The sequence below is a fragment of the Paralichthys olivaceus genome, chromosome 24 (genome assembly GCF_024713975.1).
Source record: "Paralichthys olivaceus isolate ysfri-2021 chromosome 24, ASM2471397v2, whole genome shotgun sequence".
Classification (NCBI taxonomy): domain Eukaryota; kingdom Metazoa; phylum Chordata; class Actinopteri; order Pleuronectiformes; family Paralichthyidae; genus Paralichthys; species Paralichthys olivaceus.
In genome coordinates, this window is record NC_091116.1 from 5607657 (window position 1) to 5631979 (window position 24323).

The window sequence follows — 24323 nt, forward strand, 5'->3', positions numbered from 1 at the left end:
TAGGGGTTAGTTCAAAAGTTTAATGTCAAATTTCGAATGGTGTCATTAGTTCATTATGGGTATGTAAATATTACAAAAAAAAAAAAAAAAAGTCCTGTCATGGATGACATGTAAAACAAAGACCACCCGCCTGCATGTGAAGTTGCTTTGTTGCATCAGTCTGTCCTGGAGAAAGTAACTGTCTTCATGAGAGCAAAAATAGACCAAAAAAGATTTCACCCAGATGTGTGATCACTGGAATGGGAGCCTACGGACTCTATTTATGTATTCAGCTATTTTTATAAAGCACTTATAAAATAAAATATAAATATCACTTGGGAATTACATTGATACAATAATGTTGGCAATTTTCCTCCTTATATTAGCAGCTATACTAGTATAGTTTATGATTCTGCAGAATACAGCAGCAGCGTTGCTCCAGGTTTAGAAAAAAAAATCCCTGAATCCCAGCAGTTCATCATTTTTATTTGATCAGTTTAAGTATATCACATAAAACAAATACAATACATAAAAACAAAGAATAAATGTAAGTGAGACTTTTTTTAATCCCACCTATGAAGGCAAAGGTCTCAGTTTAAGGTCTCCTCCAAAACAAAAGTGTTTCACTGATGCTCAAAACAATGAAGATCTCATGAGTAATGGCTCCTGGCACACTGAGTCTCCTTAAGCTGACGGCCGCTTGTGCAGTACATTCCCTAGTCGAGAGACCTAAGTTCAAAACTTCAGTCTGCTTCACCGCCCATGCGCTCGCTGAGGATAAAGTACATATAATGAATCCTAAATTTGTTCCCAGCATGCACCAGCCACATCTGTCCAGACGCTGCGTGGAGAAAAACAAGCATTTGTCATCGGCTGGGCCAGTCGGGGCTTAAATTGGAGTTTGCTGTAAGGGGGCCCCCCTGAACGGGTGAAAGCAACTTAAGCGTCACTAAATCCCTTTTCTAACAGATGTATGGCAGATGAGTCTGTCACAGTGGCGGAGGGAAGGAGGGAGGGGCAATCGCTCCTTGGCTGGCGATAGAGGAGAGAGGGTTGGATAAAGGGATAGATGGAAAGATAAGGGCATTCATTTCTTCTTCTGTATGTATCGACAGCATTCTGCACAATGAAGATCTGACCTGTGGTGAAATTAAGCGTATGATTGAAAAGAGATAGAGAGACAGTTTTGAAAATGTCCCTTTATGCCTTTTCCCATTTTATCATGCACCATACTTGGAGTCAGGAAAATGTTTGAGCCACACTTCCTTCAGGAAACATGAATCTCTCTCGCTAACTGACGGACCTTTTACATTATTAGGGACCAAACTCGCTTCTAAAAGTTTCTTTTCATTTGGTAACCTAACTCAAAATAAGGCTTAGTAAAGCAGCACTGGAGCCGTTCGGCCCAGAGGAGACAAATGATCCAAAGATATCTGAGGGACTCTGCAGGAAAAATAAGAAAAGGTCACTCTGACTCGACAAAGCAGCAGAGTCACAAACAGGGAGAGCAGGAACAAACTCAGAGGCTGGAGGTTGTTACCGGGGAAAGGGCTGTTCATTTGTACCTGGCTGCCATGGTAACCCTTGACAAATAGATGTATAGGACGCTTTTCGACTGCATTTCATTGGCCGTCCTCTGACCTCGGCTGTAGTCCTCGGCTGCTGTGCTTTAATAAGCTCTGAAACACATTGGTAAACAGCCACAGAGCATTTGAAACACAGCAACATTTTAGATTTATAATGTCGGATTCAACATCGACCCAAACCAGCACAAAACACTACAGGATATCATGGCACACAAATTAAACATCTTTGGAAAGAGTTTTAAAACTGATACGTTAAATATAATTACTCAAGGTCTTGATTTCATAAAGCAAAGCAGGTACAATAGCAGCTGATCATCTTTATTTACATGGTTTTTCACCGAGCCTCCTAAAGCAGCAGGTGACGGGTGAACCGCACTGTTCAAAATCCATGTGATTAAAGACGCAGTGACTCTGAGGCAACTCTTCTGCTGAAAGTCCTTTAGTTCCTGAGTGTGTCTCACCACAGTCCAACGCGCTGTGCTACAGTGGGCTCCAGCCATGATGCCGTCATGTGTGTGCTCATTTGCTTCCGCTTTAATTCGATCAACGCAGAAATAAATACATGAAAATCCGATTCAATTTTAAAACATTAAAAGCCAAGTTGGGTCAGATGTAAGCTGCTCTAGAAGCAACAAGAAGAAAAGAGTCTAACACATGTTCACAGAAACATTAAGAAAAGAGACAAAACACTGGATAAATTGAAAGTCAGTATTAGACTTTTACTTTTTTCTTCTTCTAAGGGCATAAAACGCAAAGGTAAAAATAAAAAGTCTATTTACATGATTCTCCGTGATACTCGGCCTAGTTTCCCAAAATCTTTTTACACTTAAATTCCATCCACAATTTTTTTATATTGGTTCGCATGTGTGGGACCATCCAAAATAATTACTGATAATCATCCATTCGATAATTGCGCTCTGCGACTTTCTGGTGGAACCTGGGCTTTGAAATAAGTCTTCTGAACCTAGAGCTTTGTTGTTCTGATTTAGATTTTGTTGCCTAATTGTTGCTCATTAAATTGTTCCAGAGGAAAAGCATTTTCTTTATTTTAAACAGACACAGGCACCAGGTTGATTTTTTGATCTTCCCTCTCTTGTTCCCCTAAATTTCAGCCTTATTCTCGTAATGTAATGACTAATCTCCGATTTTTCTTCTTCCTTTACGTGGCCCTGAGACTTGTCATAATAAGTCTGTCTAAGTGCTGCTGGAGCTGTTCGTGTTGCCGTGTTTTGCCGGACACGTCAGCAGCCTGGACGCTCGACTAAATAGCAGCTTGAATCCTGGTTTCCTCTCTGACTGAGGCTCCGAACTCGCTGTGCTGATTTGTATGTGACGTACTGGAGCATTGGTTTCTCAGCTGTGAATATTAGTTTCCTCGCTGAGTGACCCAGACTGAAAATTCAGTCACAGAACGTATCCGGTCCTAAATTTGTCTGATCCCACCATCCACAGCCACCCAGTCACCCAGTGTAAGTGGGCCAGAGACGGGTTTCTAATAGTCTCTCTGCCCTAAATGATGTTTTTTTTTATTCTTCATGGATGAAGTGCTTCTTCATTAGCAATGAAAATCTTCCATGTACATATTTTTTTTCCACCTTCTTTTTCTTTTCATACAGACTTCATCTGCCAATGCTTTTGGGAAACCAGGCATGCAGCAGTAGGCTTCTGAATCTTCAAGTAAAGACGTACAAAGAGACACACTCGCTGCAATAGAAGCAAAAAAAAGAAGAAGCAAAGTTTCTTCTTTAGAAAGACGACATGAAATTAAATTATTAATGCACTTGCAGCATTAATCTCAAGAGATGTTTCTTCCACACAAGAGTGGAATTGAGTCCAGTTTTCAAATTCAAATGCATTTTGCTCTCAAGTTTTTTCACAGCATGAGCTCGATGTATTTCAAGCCTCCATGGTAAGAATATGACGCGTTTCGATGTAGGCAAAGTTTCTCAGAATGCTTACGTGTGCTCTCATACTCGAAGCAATGATTGACATATACATCGGCATTCAACACAAAGAGGCAAAGAGGAGTCCTTGGTTTATTTTATTGAGGAGAGCGTCATGCAAACTGCAGCAGGATAAAGCAAAAGGAAAAAGCAAAGCACCCGCTCTCTCATCTTAAAATGAGTTTCTTTGTGATCGAGCAGTTTTTTTTTAGGCCACGAATAACAAGGATTCTGTCGCAGCCTTGCGTCCATTCAAAGTGCTTGAAATGGATAGTTGAGTATAGTTGTTGTTCTTCAAGAGCAGATATTTGTTTTGTTTTTTTGTCTAGGGCAAAGACCTTCAAGCAACTCCTTTCCTTTTAGTCCACCCACTCTCCAATTAGGCTCGAACTCCCCCCCCCCGCACAAACTTCTCTGTCTCCGAAAAGAAAAAAGATTACGTTGAGGTGACAACTCCTTTCACCACTGGTTCTCTGTTGAGATACGTGGCCCAGTAGACGAGGTTGAAGGTTCCAAACAGGACGGGGAACACTATCCGCGACATCTTGTCGATCTTGCTGACGCTGTTGTAGGTCTTCTTGGGGTCCACCATCCTGGTCTCAGCGGCTCGGAGCTGCACCGACGTCGTGTTGGAGATGGTGGAGATGGACACGTCCTTGGTGAGGTTGGGGGTGTAGTTCACGCCGGCCAAGCAAACGTTGTTGGGCTTTTTGGACAGCACCATGGGATCTCGTTTCTGCAGCGAGACACATTCCATGGAGCAGAGGGTTAGTGATGAATTAGACCTGTTGCCATGTTGTTTGTCTCTGCTCATTACCAGAGTTTCTGACCTGAGATAATCAATTTGTTTCATTCTGTCTGGAATGATTAGCGACTCTACTGAGCTCAGACATTTCTGGCAAAACGTTCTGGTGAAATTTGGGCTGCTGAGTGTAATTGAATTTCACTGAGGGAGCAGCAGGACTCCCGCTGGTGGTCTGGCAGTCGGATTTTTATTCATGATGATTTCAATATGCAGGTATAAGTTTAGTGCAGCTGCTGACGGATGCTCGTCAAATTTCCTGTGGATCTCCAGTTAAATTTAAACAAGGAGCTTGTATGACAATCACAGCTGTGACGTGGTATAAATATCCTGGTAGCTGGAAAATCAATCTGCTCATAGTTTTCAGTGTGAATAACTTATTTGTCATTTGTTTGAATTCTGTGGAGAAGATTAATGTGAAATATCAAACACACCACTTACAAAATGACGATAAAGTCATACTCAGTTTGAAAGGTAGAATACAGTATCCGTAGGAAAGTGGTTGACGGTGATGAAACCAGTGACATGGTCCGCTAAAGTAGACTCAGCACTCACTGCCTAGCTGACATGTGTGGAAATAAAATATTCTCTTAGAAATGTGTAACTTCTTGCCCACACGCTGTACCTTAGGGTGATGTGCTTCCAGAGCCTTCTTGCCGTCCCAGGCCCAGCTCCTCTTAGTGAAGTAGTTCACTGTGGCGAACTCGATGAGGGCAGAGAAGACGAACGCGTAGCAGACGGCAATGAACCAGTCCATGGCTGTAGCGTAGGCCACTTTGGGGAGTGAGTTCCTGGCGCTGATGCTGAGGGTGGTCATGGTCAGCACAGTGGTCACCCCTGGGTGCAAACAAAAGGTCGTGGTTGAAATTGAGTTTATACAAGCCATCAGGAAACTGTCCCTCCTCACTTTGCAAAAGAGAAAACTTTAATAACTCTTAATAACTGCCATCTATTGCAGTGCTGCTGCTCACTTATTATTCTCCCTGGTGTGAATGTGCATGGCAGCAATATTACACTGATAAATAAAACGTTTTTTAACAGAATAAGTAAATACACATCCTCACTCACCAAAGACAGTCCTCGCAGGAACCGATTCTCGGTTTAGCCAAAACGACACTTGGGACAGAATTACTGTCATGAAACAGGGCATATACGTCTGGATGACAAAATAGCCAATCTTCCTCTTAAGGTAAAAGTGGGCCATCATCACTGTGTACTGTCCTGAGGGGAGACAAGGACATAACAGAGATATAAAGTTACACAGGGACAATAAACAATGCAAGACGTTAGATGTCTCCTAATGATGGAGATATGTGCTTTGAGCTAAACCACAGTCAAGAAAATATTGTTTGTATGCAGAGTGAATCTTAAAGTGTGATTTGATCCTGTTGAAACTCAGAAAGATAATTGTTTGAACTCACAGGACAACATAAACCAATCACCAAATAAAGCAGGCACAGAAGTAGCCATAAAGTCTGATCAAGCTTCTACCCCAGTTAATGTAGAACCATCAACCCCCTCCTGTAATTTTCAGTAATGAAGTAATCAGAGGTGTCGGAAGCAGTGGAGGTGGGACATTCAAAAAGTGGAGCTGGGATAAAGAGAACATTTCATATTCAAATCCATTATTAAACTGAAAAAACGATTGCAAAGTGGTATCAATTATTGCAGAACTTGACAATAGATTATTATTGTTATGCTGTTAATGTCTGCGATTCAACAATGGAGCGATGGCAGGAGGAGTTAAACCCAGAGACAGAGAGAGAGAGAGAGAGAGATGGAGAGAAAGACAGGGGACACAATATTCAGTTAAACAAGTGAAGATTGCATTTGAGGCTTTAAAAAATCCTCTCGCCAGCAGCAGTTTGTGACCGTGAGCGGTGGTAAACTATGAAAAATCCAATGACTGTGCTCCACACACCAGAGCACATGTACACAAGCTCTCTCTTCCTCTCTATCTCTCCCTCACACACACACACACACACACACACACACACACACACAGAGTAATACACAAGGCTTTCTCTGGGCAAAATCGGATTTTTGAACCTCCCTAATCCCTGGTTACAATCTGCATCCTGCCATCAGTGAGGGAAAGAGAGGGAGTAAAGGGGATGGGATGAGGGAGGAGGAGGGGGGTGAGCCTTCCTGTCCTGGGATCCTAAGCCCCGCCTACTCCGCCCTGCCAATCCAGGCATGGAGACACGCACACACACACACACACACACACTGAAACACTCATGAACACTGATTCCTAACTGCTGACACCTCAACACGCACTGGAAGCCACGGAGAGAGGGACACTGCTGCTGATCACCGGTGGGATGGAGGGGGGGGTTGACCGTGTGGACATTTCCTTTTCATGTTGTTTTCCTGTCACTTGGCAGCTGTTAGTGGAGTTATGATCAAAGATTCTTGTTGGGATTGGCTGGTGTGCGAAGGGAAGAAGAAAATGCTCTGTGGGCATCGACTGGCGGCCGCTTGAGAGTGAGGGAAACTTGATTTGCAGGCACTCCCTGCCGAGGACGGACAATATACCCAAGCACCAGCAGCCACTGCCATGCCTGGATCAGGAGATCCCAGACACCATTAGCTCTTACTGCGACCCCATCACCTGGGCCCTCTGACGCCCTCATGACTCCAGGCCGCCTGGCTCTCAGCCACCCCATCGACATCCCGGACACTTCCAGGCGCTGCCAACCTGGGACACCCCAGGGTCAACTTTGCCTTTGATGAATGGATCCCGACAGGACTGGGGGCGAAGGAATGAGGAGGACCATGTTGCCCTGGTGGATCTTACTGCTTTTCTCCCAAGGATTTGTATTTCACAACGTCCAAGGGGAACTTCCGTTTATGTCGGGGAATAATGCTGCCATGCTGGTCAACTGGTGAGTAGGGAGTAACGGACAGTTTTTGCCTTTTAATGTCAACGCTTATTGGCCTGAACTATGACGTCTATATGAATGATTGTCCTCCGGAAAATGAGCTACGGTGTCTTCGATGAGTTGCAAAATAATAACTCACCAAGTCCGACAAGCCCCCTCGAACAGACTGTACTACGCCTCGCCTACTTTAAGAGTCAAACAGTTATTTTAGGAAACACACTGTCTGAGCCAGAGCAAGTCATGTCTTTAAAAACTTGTGGACTAATCTCCTCCTTCACAGCCTCAAATGGGAGTGAGGTCAAAGATTACATGTGCTAACATCGCAGCCATCCAACACTTTGTGCGATCTGCCTCCATGCATGAGGTTTTATGATATATGTCCATTATCATCCAGCATCAAAACAGATTGAATCCATGGAAGAGGCAAAGATGGACTACGTTGTTGTTGTTGAGGCCCTGTTTCCTGAGCCAGTTGCTAGCAGTACAACAAAGGCCTGACGATCTTTAATTGGCTGCTGTTTTGAATTTCAGATTTACAAGCTGCTTCATTACTTTGTCTAGACCCAATAAAACAGCAGGCGACCGTCTGACTTCTTTTAATCAAGCAGGGGAACGACAGATAACTGCAAGTGACAGCTCACTTCTGTCTCGCTTTTTATCAGAGCCAAGACAAACCTCCCGGCTTCACACCGACTCCTCCTACTTTGGTTTTCATTTATTGTCCTTAATATAAACATCTTTATTATCCGTGGGAGGCCCTGCGATGATTGACACCCCTGGATAATATAGCTTTTACCTCTTGGATCATCTTGAAACTTAATATAACTTACATTTGAAAAATACAGGGTCTTCAGGAACATGCAACCAACACAACTGTCAGGAGTTGTGGGTAAAGTTGTAAAACATGGCTTCAGGTTGTGATGATGTTGGCATGAAAAGTCAGAGGTGGAATATGTCTACATTTGTGTGACTACACCTCCTGTAGCTCTTGTCTGCATCCAAGCGGCAAATATCCCATTTCAAGCATTTAAATATAAACAACAAACCGCATTGTGTTGTTCTGGCATAAAATATTTTGTGTGTGACTGTGATAAGCAAGAGAGTCAAAGACGTTCAGGAAGTAAATTAACCTACTGGACCCAATGTGACCCCCCTGAGCTGAAACTCATCAGAAATCTCCACCCCTGATTTGGATGTTTTCCAGACACAAGCTTTGAGCTGCATGAGTGATGGTTCGCTGCCTTTAGTGCAACAGTTTAATGGAATTCTCAGATAATATTCAGCAGTTTCTGGAATAGTCCGAACACCAGGTGGAAGTAAACGGATAGAATAGAATAAATACCAAATTGCCCTCGGATAATTTAAACAATGTATATGATGGATTTCTGTACAGAGACAAGAAATGATACTCAAGAGAGGATAACGTGTTATTTATGCCCGGTCTGGGCTCACATGAGAAGGAAGTAGTAGTTGGTTGGTGACGTTTAAACAAGATGGTAGAATGATAACATTAATTTTGTAGAACTTGGCTTTTTAGCTTTTGACTTTGAGGCATCGCCATCATCCATCCATTATCTTTAGGCCTCCATCTAATTCTTCAAGGGTCGTGGGGGGAGCCGGAGCCAATCCCAGCTGACATTGGGCGAGAGGTGGGACATACCCGGGACAGGTTGCCAGCAAATCACACAGCCAACATACAGAGACAAATAACATATGTGGTCAATTTACAGTCTCTGATTAACCTAACCCCAGTCTGCATGTCTTTGGACTGTGGGAAACCAGGATTCGAACCAACAACCTCCTTGCTGTGAGGCAACGGTGCTGCTCTTAATATTTGCAATGGAACTTGACAAAAAGGACAAATAGAAAGTGCTTAAGCCAAAATGGAAAATAGTCAATTTTAAAGAGTAGATAGCGATAATATGCATCTGCCATAAAGACAGATATGCATGCAAACAAATGGAGATGAAGAAAATATGTTCAACACATTTGTGCGAACGTAGGGATACACGCAATGTGTTACATGACTTTGTTTAAAATAAAAAAGGGCAGCTTTTATCACAGTATAGTTTAAACACATTTAAATAAAAAATATATATCATTTATTCCAGCAAAGGCAGCATTGTGTTTAACATTATAGCACTTAGGTTAAAATATTAATGTGTCTTTCTGTCAGTCTTTTATCACCTGACTGCAAACTAGTCAACAAACCTGCCGTCACCGAACGTCAACCAAACGAACCCAGTCACCCTCGGCTTCAACCCCCGTGTCAGCCAGCCGAGGTTTTTCTGTTGTGGTGCATGAATAAAACAAATAAATAAATAAAAAACGGGGGGGGGGGGAATCCACACTTTTAATAATGATTCTGCTCGAAACTGGAGCGAAGTGTAATACAGTTCCGTTTTACATAAGAGTATTAAGCAGATGCCTTTCAACGCCCCCACCCCCAACCCCCACGTGTCAAAGCAGCGCTGTCCAATTCCAACACACACATTTCTTCTCTCATCTTTGTAAAGACCTCTGTTGCATTTTAAGTTTTAATTGTAAACTGTTATTTATTTCCTTTTTGTTTAATAAGAACCCTGTCACATCATGTAAAATGAACCTGTCTTTATTTGACGCTCGTCTTTAAAACTAACTCGCACCCTGAATCCACCACTTTGTCTGGTTTTTAACCGCCATCGTGACGACACTCGTCCTCATGAAGATAAATGTACACGAGCATACATCCACAAACACCGAGACACACACAGGGACAGCCGACCAACCAATCCCTCGCTGATCTGTGATGTCATCTTCTTATGCAAAAGCTGATGGGTGGTTGGATGGAGGATTAACCCGAGGTCTCAGGTCTCTCGCCGGCTCAGTGTGTGTGTGTTGGTGTGTGTGTGAGCGCGTGCACGTGGGCTCATGCAGGGATAAGTGTTGTTTGACAGAGCTGTCCGGGCCTGTAGACAGCTGGTTGTGTGAGGGATAGGCTACTCTCCTCCACTCGGCTCCACTCATTGACTCTGATCTCCTGATAATGTTTCCCACATTTACTCTGGGCCTCGCACGCCCATCTCTCCACACAGAGTTGATCTTTTCTAATCTAGAATTAGTTACATCACGTTATTTGGTATTAAACTTATCATGCACTGCGTAAAGTATGAAATGTCTCATATATAAGAAAAGTGATGAATAGTTTGGTGAAATAATTGTTTTTTTGGTTAATTAAAAAGTGATAGCAACAAATAGGCCCCCTTTGTACTGCAGCTGAGTCCAGCTTTTCTAAATGAACAGGAGTCTGTTGTGACTCTATCTTTAACCTGCAAAACCAGTACTGAAACCAGAGATCTGAAAACGTTGTCAGGGAGATGACTGTGGGACGATAACACTTAATTTGATACAGTGAAAATCAGCAAAGTATGAGAAAATATGATCCTTATACTTGAGTAATTATTCTTGATATTTGTGTGAATTAACTGGAATCATGTTCAAAAAACTTTCTGATGACAACCAAACCCATAAAAAGTTCAAAACTAACAACACTGCTTGTAGTCTGTCAGTACTTTTCTGCTTCACAGCGTATTAGTTTCTGGTAAAGATGTACAGCAGCTTCATCAGTTACTTAGACATGAGTACAAATAGCAGAGTGTATTTCTCTGCTCCAGTTTATTTCATACTGTAGCTTTCTGTTTGAATTCTGTCACTGGCACTTGTCAGCTATTTATTTCTTTATTTCTCCAGCATCACATTTTGGAAATGATCAAAAGCTCCGTCCTTCGGGACTAAGATTTACTATTGTGCTATTGTTTTACTTAAATCAAATCAAATATACTTTATTGTCCCTGTGGGAATTTGTTTTTAGGCCAAAGTGCTACAGCAGCTGCAGATGTCCCTGCTCTTATTGCAGCACTACTATAACTACTACTTCATTACTGTTAGTACTATTTCAATACCATGACACAGTATTAGAGCCACTTACAATAGAAAGCTGCGTGTCATTTGTGAGGGACCATATCACGGATACTCATCAGGTCCACATTATCAGAAGTATCAGGAGAAAGAAGTTCACAGACTTGGAGGAAATGTTTGGTAGCAGTTGAAGTTGTCGATCTGCGTGATATTCAACAGGATTTTGACGTACGCTTGTTTCTCTTAATATTTCAACTTAATTCTTGTAGTAAGACGTTTTTTTCTGGAATTTAGCGCTACTACCTATAATTTACAGTACCATTATAACTATAGGCTTGTCTTTATTTGCTTGTATCAGTTATAGACACTTGCACACACCTCTGCTTGTGTGTATGTCCTCTGTGCCGGCAGTCTGCCCAATGAGATGGTACTGGTTGAGCCTGGAGCCGTCCTCTGCCACCACCACAGACTTTGCAGCTCCTGTAGTCCAAGTGTAGACCACCTCTGACACTGGATAGGCATCTGAGAGAGGCAGAGAGGAGGATTAGTTGAAATTCATTTGTGCATTTAGTCTTTAGCCTGTTCATTTCTAATTCAAAATGCATATGAAGCATTCCAACAACAATTTTCTTTCACTCAGAGCAGATTAGAAACACATCAGAGGCCATTTCAACCAGTCTTCCATCATTTTCTGTGCAGCTGTCAATGTGCTGCTGTGTGTTTATGAGGTTGTGTTGATGCACTAGTTTATCTAGTAGTTTTTGATTACACCACAGGCTTCATGCCAAAAACAGATTTTTGCTTGCATGTCTGTATACGTGTGTGTGGGCGGATATTTGAGTGTATTTTTGTTTAAACCACACTTGTGGGTCAGAGGTGATCTCCACTGTCAGCAGCAACCAGACTGAGTCAGATTAACCGTAATGTGTTGCATCACACTTGTGATGAAAATCTGTGCACACACTCTGCGCCCTGATTTTTCATTATTCATGTTGAATCCTGCACAAACACCGGACATCGATCTCTCATCCCAGTAAATGTTTTAAATCTTGACTTGTCTGTCACATGCAAGTGTTTCTCACTGATCCAGGAACAGAAAGCCCTGATGCCTGTGGCATTGGTGAACCAGTGTGTCAGTCTCTTTATCTGCCTTTTAATGGTTAAGGTGACACAGACGTTTTAAAAATCGACTCAGTTTTATAATTTGAATTCTGTTGAGGACTTTTTAACTTCATTAAAAGTAGTGCTATATAAATAAAGTGTAGTCTTTACTATAAATAATAGTAAAGACTATGTTCATATATATGTTATTTTGAAAGCGTGTTTGCATGCATGTTCCAGGACTGATCTCACTTTATTGACAGGTTTAACTATAAATGCGGATGGTTGTGCAATCAGTATGTATTTGATGATGATATGTGTCTTAAGACAAAAAGTATCTCGGTATAAAACACAGGAGTTCAAAATATTTAAATATTTTGCTGACTGATCACAGAACAAACTCTTGCATTGTTTCTGGTCAGCAGATATCAGCCTGACGTGAGTGTTTCCACTCTGGGCGCTCACTTGGCAGCTGATGCTGCTGTACGATATACGTTGTGTTTAAATTCGGCCTCTGTCAGGCCAAAGGCCAGGACCTTAATTGGAGGGTAGTTTGGGATAAGGGATTATTGGTGAATTTCATTATGCACAGGAGCTTTGACTTTGGCAGGCGAGAGGCTGCACCTGTGCCAACTTTTCCACAGTTCCCACTAATGCTCTGCAGCTCCCGCCTCCTGTATGAGGCTGCAAGTCGGCCAATATCAGCTCACTCTCACAGGGAGATTTTCTTTAGGTGTGGGAGAGATGTCATTGTTGTGAGAGATGTAATTTATTGGGGATCAATAAAGGGAAAACTATAAGCAGAAATACCTTAAACAAAATATAGGTGCCAATTTCAGTGTCTTCCCAAAAGCCATATGACATTTATCAGCTTTTCCTGATCTCCCGCTGATGTTAGGCAACTGCGTCTATTTAATTAAACACAATTTGATTGGCTGGTGCCTCTGTTGCTGCATGACCTCTCCCAATCAAATCACGCCAAAGAGGAGGCGGAGGCAGCTGACTAACCCAGCGTGTGTTGATCTGGTTATGGATATTATTTCCCATGTACTTCTCTTTTGCATTTAGCACAAACTCCAGCTAAGCACGAAGCCATAACTGGTTTCAGTGCAACAGCGACAGAACGTAAACATGAGGTGAGGATAACGTGAGGTGGCCTTTTACTGTTGCTTTGTCTGACACATCAACAGTTAGTCGCTTCACCTTGTGGTTCAAGTACCAGAATATAAACTTAAATTACAGTAAATTGCTAAATCACTGCTGAGGCTGAATGGAATTAGCTTTAGCTCAGCCGCTTTTAAATGTTCCTACATATTTAAATCAATTAAAATATGAGTTAATTTTATAATTATTTTAGAATGAAATAAAATTGGAAAAACAGAAACCTAGAAAAACAAGAGATGTATAGATTTGTGCACTAAAGTCTGTAAATAAATGTTTAATAACAGTTCAAATAGAACACGATACTGGATTTATGGTTATAGGTTGAAAACTTTCAACCTTTTTTTCTTAATGAAAGGAAAAGTGAGAGATTTGGTGGCTCTTCTTGAACAGCAGATGGATTTCACATCCACAGTGAAGGTCTAGCACTGCAGTAGTGGCTCTGTGTGTAAACCTGCAGCATAGCGTGAGGCTCCCTGAGGATAAAGGCCAAATCAGGAGGTGGTCAGGTCAGACCACAAGGTCAGCGAGTGTCAGCGCTTCAGGAAAAAACTCAAACAAATGAAAGCAGAGATCTCCCACACTCTGGGATTCATGACCTTGTTCAAAAACAGTGTTGCCATTAACACATTATTCCCATTATACACTTACACCTCTCACCTGCATGGCATCGCACCGAGGCGATTAGATCAGCGTTTGCCATGGGAAGGCCCAGCAGCTCCTTACAACATAATTGGATTGTAGTCAAATGTGCTTCTCTTGCATAGTAAATGTGGTTGGACTGCGTCTCACTGAAATCTGCAGATAAGAGCCTCATCCTTTTAGCCCAAGAGGCTCCCAAGGTGTGGCCTTTGGCCAGATCAGTCTTTAAATACCCCCATGGACACTCAAGTTTCTAAACAGGTCCTCGCTGGTAGGACACACACTCAAGCCATCCTGTTAAGAAGGCATTGGGGAAAACCGTAATCTTCTCTTCTCTCTCTTGTGCTTGCTATGCTTTTAGTGGTTGTTCCGAGGGAAGACCTTAGAGTCAACCATAATATAACATCGTCATCCTACCCGTGTAATCTCTTGAATTCTTTATTTAAGACCGGATGTGCTTTAACCTCTGTTATTTATTGCAATAACTTGGTTAATTTGGTCAGAAACAAGTGGTGGCCTCGGTGGTTTGTTGTTCAGGAGAACTTGCACAGTCTTGCCTTAAAAGTTGCAATCGTGAATCATTTGCAAACACAGCGATCCACATGCATTAATTAAACATTATTGCTGTTTGTGTTCTCTAAATCTAGATTTGACTGCGTTGCACAGTGCAGGATAATAGCTGGGATTAGTATATTTTAAAGGACAAAGTACATTTAAAAATAGATTTTACTTACAGCTGCCAAACTTGAGAGGGCAGGCGTGTGCGTCCATGGGGAAATCCTCCAGCTGCATGGGGCATTCTGCTGATATGGTCAGTCTAAGACAAAACAACACAACACATCCATTAACAATCTAATCCAGTGTCTCATTTTGAATTGTCTTTGTCTCTCTGTTCAAACTTTAAACATTCCCTTAGCACGTTAGACCTCTGATTCAGGGCTCTGCACAATTACAGGAACAGCTATAATTGCAGTCTCGCTAAAATTACAGGGGAGCAAACGCAATTAGTAGGAGGGTTGTGACTTGAGTGTTTTTACAATAATAATTATTAAACAACCCTGTAGAAAGAAGAACACAAAGCAGAAGACAGAGGTGGGATCGGAGGCAGATTTAAAATCCAGATTATGGAAATGTAATCATTCATAAATTCTAGATGAACTATAATACTTTATTAAGAATGATGTTTGGGTTGCCAGGTTGTGGAAAATCCTGCTCCAGCTTTGCTTGATAATCCAGGAGACTTCTCCAATAGATTTATTTATTTATATTTATTTAAATCGACTAATTTCTAAGAAGCTCTTGTTTTTAATTGAAGAATAAGTCAATTATTAATTGATTGCTAATGAGGCGATTAGTCAAAGATTATTAGTGCATTATAAATGGTGCCATTCAGTGATACCCGCCCCCCAAAATAGTAAAATGGTTCATGTCCGTTCCACTTAGATTCCAGTGGCAACACTACCACCTGGTGGCCACACAGTGACTGCGTCTCTCCATAAAACAGGTGGAGAGAGTTTTTTTCTCAATGAACCTTACAAGTCCTGTTTAAATCAGTTTTCTCCTTCAATAATCTTTTTCATTTCATTTTGTGTCACTTAATCGTTTTAGCTGCCATCACGCCACCTCTCGGTTTAGAATCATCATATTCAACAACCCAGGCGTAAAATACACAGATCATCCTCAACCTATTCTGAATCAAATCCCACCGTGATGATAAATAATAAGACAGATGTGAATTCACTGAACTTAATGGGAAATTGAATGGTTTGGAAACAAGTGCATCAAAACATGGATTTGTTTACATTTCAGATTTCTTGTGCATTGGCTTTTTTTCTGCTTCAACGTCCCACATTAGTTACAGGAGTTTAAGGTAAATTATAATCTTCATGGCAACTGTGTCGTCAAGATGCGGCAAAATCCTCTCGGGACAAGTTTTTCCTTTTTATGCTCCAAAACCTCCTGCACGTACAGTATCAGTATCTGCTGCAGGAGGTTTCCCCCAATTACATCACACAGGGGAGCCAAGCAGAACAAAGTGGCAGCCTATAGACACCACTGTTTTTTTTTGTGGGGGGGGCTCAGCTTGCTTTCCACATCAGTGCAGGATTATTCATTTGTGTCATTGTGTGGAAAACAGCGGAAGGATTGTGCACGGAGGGAAAGGAAGAAAGGTCTTTGGGATAAATGTCTGAGAATGTAGCCGGTGGAGCATCTTCTGATTATTCATGTGGCCTTGCCCAAACAGGACCGTCACTGTTGAAGTAATATTGGGGGAAAGCAGCAGATTGGAATAATTCCCATGATTCCATACAGCCAGTATTGGGTTGGAACTCGTAACACCACAAGGGTGACTCCAGCATTTGGGCCGTCACACCAATGGGAAATCTAAAAGTTTCCCATTTGCCTGACCTTGCAGAAAAGTGGAGGACTTGGACGACACGATGGATGAACTCACTAACAACGATAGGACTCAGTAGAGAGCAGTACCTCTTTTTATTGGATTCTTCTTCGGGTCATGCCCCACTCCTCCACAAAAAATATCATGCAAGTAGGATCAGTAGTTTTTGCATAATCCTGCTCACTAACATAGAAACACAGATGCAAACATCACCTCCTCTATAAGTTGTAATAAATAAAATCAATGGTTTTTTTTAGACCTGCAGCTCCGGCTTTAACTCATAGTTTATGTTCCAGTGTCTAAAGCTCACCGGTGTGGAGCCTCGACCAGGAACATGAATGTGAATGTCAACCCAACTGTGCCTAATGATAATGGCGTTGTAATGCGCTCACTCCGCGGTATCATGGACGTTCACAGCAGCTGATAAAACCCGTATATGTTGCAGCCTATCCGGAATGTGGCTGTAATGGCCCCGGCATCAACCCTGTGTGCATTTAGAATGCATGGTGTCATGATAAATTATCCATGGAGACAAATGTGTAGAAATTTGCTCCGTAAAAGACCGAGTGCAGAGGAAAGGCTTTCAAACGTGCCGGCAACACAATCACACTCAGTCAGGAAAGAGAAGCAGCGTTCACTGACAGCCGTGCACGACGTGAGGGAGTGTGTGTGTGTGATAGTGAGATATGTGATATTTGAAATGAACACTGAGATGGTTGTTCCATGCGTTTTCAGAATGTGCTGATGCATGTTGAACACGCTGAGAGTGCAAACCTCTATAAAGATGCCAAAAGATGAAGTATTTTGTTATTTGTTAAAACTTATACTAAAGTATTACTTAACAAGATGCTCCACAGTCCTCATTGTCTGATACTCCCCCTTTGAAATGAGCTGTAGCCTTAAATCACAAATTTATTCTTGTAATATGACGTCGCTATTCTGATAATATTGTGATTTCAGGTGGAATTTATTGTAGTCAGAGAATAGATGAATGAATACAAAACAAGGAATGACTGACATGCAGCGCAAATGGGCCTGAAGAGAAACCAGTGCTGTAACCTGCAAGTACCCAGATGGCCTGTGTGTGTATCACTGTGTGTGTGTATCACTGTGTGTGTGTATCAGTGTGTGTGTTTATGCTGCCTGTGGTTAAGCTCCGCTGGTAATGACAGACACGGGACTGTAACAATCAGACGATTAAAGGCAACCTACTGCTGCTTCATTTCTAATGTGGCAGCCATTTTTAACTTGCGGACGCACAAGCTCTCTCTCTCTCTCTCTCTCTCTCTCTCTCTCTCTCTCTCTCTCTCTCTCTCTCTCTCTCTCTCACTCACACACACACACAATCATACAATCGCGTCTTCCCTTTCAGATACAAACACATGCAAAGATTTCCATAAAACTCCACATATGTAAATGAATGCACACACGTCCATGCAATCCCTCCCTCGTTAAGCCTCGAGGTCAGAGTTCAGCGTCACTACAACTGATTAACATGCTTGACACCCGCAGTGTGTGCGTGTGTTTTGTGCGTGCGACAAAGAGGTGACTATAAATACGCACTTCTTTGGATATGTATATATGTCAGGGTGGATAATCTGCCCCTCACCATGCATTATTCTCCCTGTGGGTGGGCCTGCTATCAGATGGAGTGCTCTCATCCGTGATACAGTCACTCTTAAGTCCTGCGGCTACAGTAACTCCTGAGGATAAGCACAGAATTATTCTAATTCTTTGCTCCAAAGGTCACACCGAGCCCTGTCGCTTGCACTCGCAATAATAAACCCAAAAAATACATCTAATCAGTATTCAAATTGATATTTTTCTGTCTTTACGGGCTAATTTCTTGATTTTCTTTCATATGAACAAGCATTTTTCTTTAAATTCCAGTGGTTTGGTTTATATTATTGCCACCTGTAGTTCTTTCTTCACCTATTTCCTTTTTAATTTACTGCCAAAAAACTACAGTTCACAATGAGGCTTGCTTTTCTGCAGTATTTCTTGAAAACATGCTTTTACATGTGTGTCAGCATGTGTTGGAACAAAGTCATGACATATTAGAAGAAGACATAGAAGAGAAGAAGAATTTGAAAAGAAATAATTGCTGTGTTTACCCTCAAACTTACTGTAAAGATGGGATGATATCTAATCGCCACCAGATGTCAGCATTTCTCTGCAGTTTGACTCACTCTCACTGTAGTTTCCAAGCTGTGTTCTTTCATCGGCCTGTTTTCTTTATTTTTACGAAACCTTTCACCCCCGTCCCTTCTCCACCTTCAATGAGAAGTTGTAGGACGCACACATAGAAGCTGTCTTCACTCTACTGTTAGATTTCTGAGCAGCCTTTGAGAACCGAGGTTTTTGTAATTGGGTTGAAACAAACCACTTGATGATCTGACCTCATCGTGTAAAGTAAAGTGCCGTCGTCCTTCAGCCTCAGCAGCTTGTTGGGGGTGGTCATGTTGTGAGCGATCGACTTCTTGCCGTTCAGGAAGAAGGTGTCTGGGGTCCAGATGTTGCTGGCGAGCAGGTTGTTCAGCGGCAGCCTCTCCATGGGCCCCTTGAAGCACAGGCGCTCGTCCTTCCAGCTCTGACGGAAGAAGACGTCGATGGTGTATTCCTGCGACAAACACAGATTCAGGTTTTAGAGAACATCCTGCACATATAACCCTGAGAACAGTGACGGCAGTAAACTTCACCAATCTGACTGTCCTGTGATCACTTCATCCCTCTTGCAGTGAAGCGTTTTTCAAGAGATGGCTGTCAATTTAAAGTGCCGCGCTCCAGATCATCACTTTCTCTGGTGTTCATTTGCTCAAAATAAGCACGTAAAGTCACGGATTCTGTTTCTCGCTTTGTTTTCTGTCTCAGATTCATAGGATTGCCTAAATTTTTGTCCAAGTGGAGCTGTGAAGGCTTATTTAGGGTTATGGTGCATTGAGAAGCTAATTTAACTTCTTTACAGTCTGCAGTGTGGTCGCTGTTACAGTAAATTCTCCTTTATTCCTTCATAAGTCCACTAAGAAAGAGAATTAAATACAACGCTCCATCCCGCAGAGTAACGCTGTTAGCAGTGTGACATACACACTTTTATGGACCTCAGAGCTATTCCAGTCTCTTGCCACATTTCATTAATCAATCCCGCTCCCCTAGTCGATACCTTTTTTCCAGTCAATTATTTGACAGTAGCAAGTTTGATCACCACGAGGGATACGGCAGCGGTGCAATAGAAGAATTAATGAAAGAGGAGCGTTAATGCTTTTTGCCATCCAAGTGGAACCTTATAGTTCATAAGAGAACGAGTCATTTGGAACAAGTTGGAATTGTCCGGCCACTTTGGATTAGATCTGAGATGAGGAGCTGAAGTTGTCCGCATTTGTTTTCACTGAAAAAGTTTAAGGAAAAGGGACATTTTCAAAGACAGAGCAGAGGACGTGACAGAGCGTCCAGGTAACAGTTGGTTTCAAGAAATGTAAATATACAGAGTGTTTTCAATCTGAATACATACTGCCAGCAGGCTGGATGGGCTTTAAATGTGTGTGTGTGTTTGCTCAGCTCAGTCAGTCTCTTCTGCGGATGAACTCACCATCTCCGTGTCAGACACCGGGCCGAAGCTGGTGACGAAAATATTCGTCTTGATCTCGGTGACGTTCTCTGTTGAAGACAAACACATGAGGCGGCGAGATCGAAGAGAGGCCATGAAAAGACATCATCTTTACAAGACTGATATACGCACTCGTCTTTGACTCACACATTGAATAATTGTTACATGATCAGATTTACAACATTTGGATCAATTAAACCAGTGATCAGTATCAATACTGTCATTTAAAACCCCACATTGTGTTTGTAGTTACAGAACAAACCAGTGCTATCAGTCCTTCCATGAATGTCTTCCTTCCGAAAAGGATGTACAATTATTTTCTTCCTGTCATTAGTACGACTGAAGCCATCCAAAATCCACCCTATGCATATAAATGTGTCCCTGGCGAGCCGGGATTGGTCGTGCTGTGGAGAGCAGCTTGTTGAACGCTGAGTGAAAGCCTGAGTGTTTTTCTGGTATGTATTTATAAGCCCTCTTGTCAAGGGTAGCAACCGTTACCAGGATGTGAGGGCAGCCTTTTTTTTACCACCATAACACACCGCCAGACGTTCACAATGAAAATCCTCATTTCTACCTTTCATACATGGGGACCAGCGGTCCTCAATGATGAGGATGAAATAAAGGAAATCGGTGGAATAAATGCAATGAGTGCGTTCACAGAAAGAGCTGGCGACAATGAAAAGATTTCATTTAATAGCCTCTATTTATTAAAAGAAAAATATCCATCCTTGAATGGCAGTCACCTCTCAAGGTTATCTCTTGTTGCCAGGGTGAGGAATGTGAATAAAACAGTCCAGCCCTCTGAATTCAGGCAGCGGTGGAGATGGCTTGATTGATTTACTCTCCCTCCACCACGGTGGCTTACAAGAAAAGCCTGCGTGTATTCACGGCCATCCAGGAGGGACGCTGACGACGTGTGTGTGCGCTCACTTTGGCTGACATGAGCGCAAATTACACCTCTGCTCGTACAATTCCTAACCCTGGTGCCTCCATTTTTTATTCCTGGGAATCAGGGCGTGAAATTGCAGCAGGGGGTTGTAGATGAGTTTGGGTTAGTGGGTTAGGTTAGCTTATGCTGGGAGGCTCGACTGTGGCTTTCTTATGTTAGAATGTAAAATTATGCTTTTGGCCCCAAAATGAGAAATATTGTCCCCCGGCAAACCTCCGAGCCCCGGCCGGAGCCGGTTGTCGTAACCATCCAGGAGCCCGTCCAGGATCCTGGTGAAAACCGTGCTGTTGTCATTGGCACTCGCCTCCTTCTGAGCCTCCGAGGAGTTCGAGCAGAGGCTATGGGAAGGGGAGACGAAGAAGAGGAGAGAGGGGAAATGAGGAGGAACAACATCCTAGCATTAGTTAAACTATAGAACGTCAAACATGACACAGTTATTGTGATTAATTAGCCCACCGCATTAAGGACAAGCATATTGTGATTAATTATGGAACATAAGTGCTGCTTCCAAATACCAGTGGATATAATTAAGGCTTTGACATGTGATCCAAATATAAACAAACGAGTTCCCCCTCTAAATATGTCAGGAGGCGAGGCGCTGTGTCGGGAGGATGAGGAGAATCATTGTGGTGAGAAAATGAGGAAAATTACTTTTTTTTTTTTTTTCTATCAAAGACGCACAAAGGTCACAATCTGGATTGGAAGATGTGATCTCAAAACTATTGATCAGGACAAGCCACTTAAGTCGTGTTGTAGAAGAGATGCGATCTATCAAAGGAATCCTCAGCAAAAACAAAATATAAGAACATCCAATAGTCTCATTTGCTAAATATCAATCTGTGGCCACACTGCTACTGCAACTTTATGGAAGACAGGATGTAAAATGTTATTTCCCATGATGAGCTGGGTTAGTTTACCTGTTTTGGCATCCACACAGCAGCAGCAGGGAAAGCACAAGTCTTGCCATGACTGGAATTCTGCTCACTTTGTTGTTTGGAGCTGCAAGACACAGATCCACATGCAGACAAAAGAGAAAATATCAAAGCCACAGCAGGAAGAAGTAAATACTATCTTATAATAACTCACACACACAAACTCTTCCTGCACACACACACACACACACACACACACACACACACACACATATGCAGGCAGACTATTACAGGAATCAGTAAATCAAGCGGTGGGACAGTCTCGTGCTCAATGAGGCTCAACTCTTAAAACCACAAACACTATAAAGGCCGGTGAAGACGAGACATACAAACATGGAGATTCTTCTCTGCAGTGTGATTCCCATCGTGTGCAGCTTCAGCTGCGTTTTGCAATTCACATGGGCCACCCTCCTCCTCCTCCTCCTCCTCCTGCTCCTCTATCCTCCACCATCACCTTTTCTTCCCCACTCTCTCCATCCCCACATCCCACATCTGCCATGCTGGGTGTGATTATACAAAAAGAAGAGGGGGGGTACCTGAATGCAGATCCATCACAAGGATATGGTTGATTGTTTTTGCTCTTCTTGCACGAGAAGGAGGCTGGTTGGGGTCTCTCCGTCGGCGGCGTTCAGTCACCTAATCCCCGCGGCTCGTCAGTTGTCTGCCCTCCTTCTCTTTCTCCACCTCCCTCCCTCTCTCTCTCTCTCGCTCTCTGTGTTGTAGTAGTCCGTCTGCTCCTCTCCTCCTCTCCACCGTCTTGCGCCTTCAGCTGCACCGCGTCTCCTGCATCCCCCACAGCAGCAGCAGCGGCATCACACAGGCTGCCACATCGGTCAATCCACTATATGCATGTTTGATTTTACCCCCCACCCCCTTCCCTCTTGTATGTTGCAATGGAGGCTAATAATTTAGGTGCTCCCCATTGGTGGGTTGGGAGGAGGAGGATGCACACTGGGGGGATGCGGGTGGAGGGGGTCAGATGGAGACAAAAAATTCAAGTGTGGGGTTTTGGATTAAATATTTTTTTTAAAAACACGGGTTGTAACCTTTTTTAGTTTTTATCATCCTCAAGTGCATCTTCGTACTCGTCATCTTCTAAAGGCGCAATGAAAAATGCGTTTGATTGGTTAATGAGTCTCTGCAAAGCAAAAGCAACCCTCTCTTAAAGTTTCCGCAGATAAATCCAATTCAATTTTATATGTATAGCTCCAAATTGCATCATATATTATCTCAAGGCACTTCACATATCAAGGTTCCCACCATGAGCAACTACTGGAGTATAAAAATCCTCCAGAAACCACAACCAGACTCTGTGTGGGCAGCCATCATCTGACCCAACCGGTCGGGCTGTGCAGAGAAAAAGGGTGAGAAAGAAGATAGCTTAAAGAGATAAGGTTTATATTTTTTAATTTATCTGAGACTTGTGGTTTTATTTCCTTGTAGTCATGACTTTTACATATTTCTCTATCTCTTTCTTTCAGCCCTCTTTGCTTCATCTAAGCATCTATCCATTACTTCAAGTTGACTTTACAGAATTATTACGAACACAAATATAAAAGCGAGGCATTAAAACAGTATCAATGATTGCCGCAATCTACTTTTCGTTAATATGACAAAAGTCAAATATATGTCGATAATGCTTCCGCTCGGTGAGGACATATTTAATAAATGATCTATCTTGGATTTATAAAACGTTTTGTTTTTTATCAAGCGTTTGTGGCTGTTTTTCTGTTTTGTAGCTCTGCAATCAACAATTCTCAGTCTCCTCCTGTTCAAGATGTGGCTGACAAAGCCTCAGTGGGGGGGTTGGGGTCTGCCACCCATGTAATGGCAGTAAAAGCTATTTATTATTGGGAGACCAAGGGAGGAGTGAGTGAGGGAAATAACAGGCCACTCAGCTTTTCAATCTTCATAATGTGAATAGTGTGGGTTTCAAGTCGTTTCCATCCTGGCTGTTGCCATAAGAGGGAAGCCGAGCTCCATGTTTCATACACGGTAATGAGCTGCTGATATTTCACCTCCCTCTACTTTTCTGTAATCTGACTGAAGGTGCAGTGTGTGTGTGTGTGTGTGTGTGTGTGTGTGTGTGTGTGTGTGTGTGTGTGTGTGTGTGTGTGTGTGTGTGCGTGTGTGCGCGTACGTACGTACGTGTACGTGTGTGTACGGGAGATGTAAAGAAAGCACCAGAGTCTCCTCAGGGGGAGGCTGATTTCAGAACCATGCCGGGTGCGGACAGCTCCCGCAGCCTGGCGGCCAGGGCATATTCGTTCAGGAGGGTGAGGAGGATGGAGGAGAAGGATGAGGGTGAGGGGAAAAGAAGGATGGATGAGGGTGAGGAGGAGGGGGGCGTCTCCCAGAGGAAATAGAGAGCCTTTCAATATTTGCCCTACAGCCACTTCCCACTGTTTGAGATTCCTGCTTTGCCGCAGGCGAGGAAAAGAAAA

The 24323-nt window shown here is 42.7% G+C and overlaps 2 protein-coding genes across 6 annotated transcripts in view; one reads left to right on the plus strand and one right to left on the minus strand.

The window, feature by feature from the left end:
• The window catches only part of LOC109639741 (gamma-aminobutyric acid receptor subunit beta-3-like), a 75960-nt gene that overhangs the window by 11223 nt on the left and 40414 nt on the right, over window positions 1-24323 (plus strand). The window contains exon 1 of one of the 4 annotated variants that reach the window (XM_020103358.2): window positions 6514-7198. The exons of the other annotated variants lie outside the window; for them this stretch is intronic. Coding sequence (XP_019958917.1) covers window positions 7047-7198 — 152 coding nt within the window. The 5' untranslated portion in view covers window positions 6514-7046. Of the gene's footprint in view, window positions 1-6513; window positions 7199-24323 lie in introns of those variants that run through there. 4 annotated transcript variants of the gene reach the window in all.
• LOC109639743 (gamma-aminobutyric acid receptor subunit alpha-5-like) lies at window positions 445-22731 on the minus strand. Of its 2 annotated transcripts, none has more exons than XM_020103365.2 (10): window positions 22416-22731; window positions 21865-21946; window positions 21161-21285; window positions 19981-20048; window positions 18794-19014; window positions 14731-14813; window positions 11471-11614; window positions 5379-5531; window positions 4936-5147; window positions 445-4244 (listed from the first exon to the last, which is right to left on the minus strand). In XM_020103365.2, exons 1-10 carry the CDS (start codon window positions 22429-22431, stop codon window positions 3945-3947), a joined length of 1404 nt encoding a protein of 467 aa, XP_019958924.1. In that variant the 5' UTR covers window positions 22432-22731; the 3' UTR covers window positions 445-3944. The 2 variants fall into 2 exon arrangements, with proteins under 2 accessions (XP_019958924.1, XP_069377392.1); XM_069521291.1 differs by lacking the exon at window positions 22416-22731 and adding an exon at window positions 22209-22267.

What these genes read in the sequence shown, in the direction of transcription:
- LOC109639743 (XM_020103365.2), bottom strand. An exon ending in GCTCCGGCCGGGGCTCGGAG is followed by an intron (nt 20,049 to 21,160) that starts GTTTGCCGGGGG and finishes TGTCTTCAACAG; the next exon opens with AGAACGTCACCGAGATCAAG. An exon ending in GGACATACACACAAGCAGAG is followed by an intron (nt 5,532 to 11,470) that starts GTGTGTGCAAGT and finishes GTCTCCCCTCAG; the next exon opens with GACAGTACACAGTGATGATG.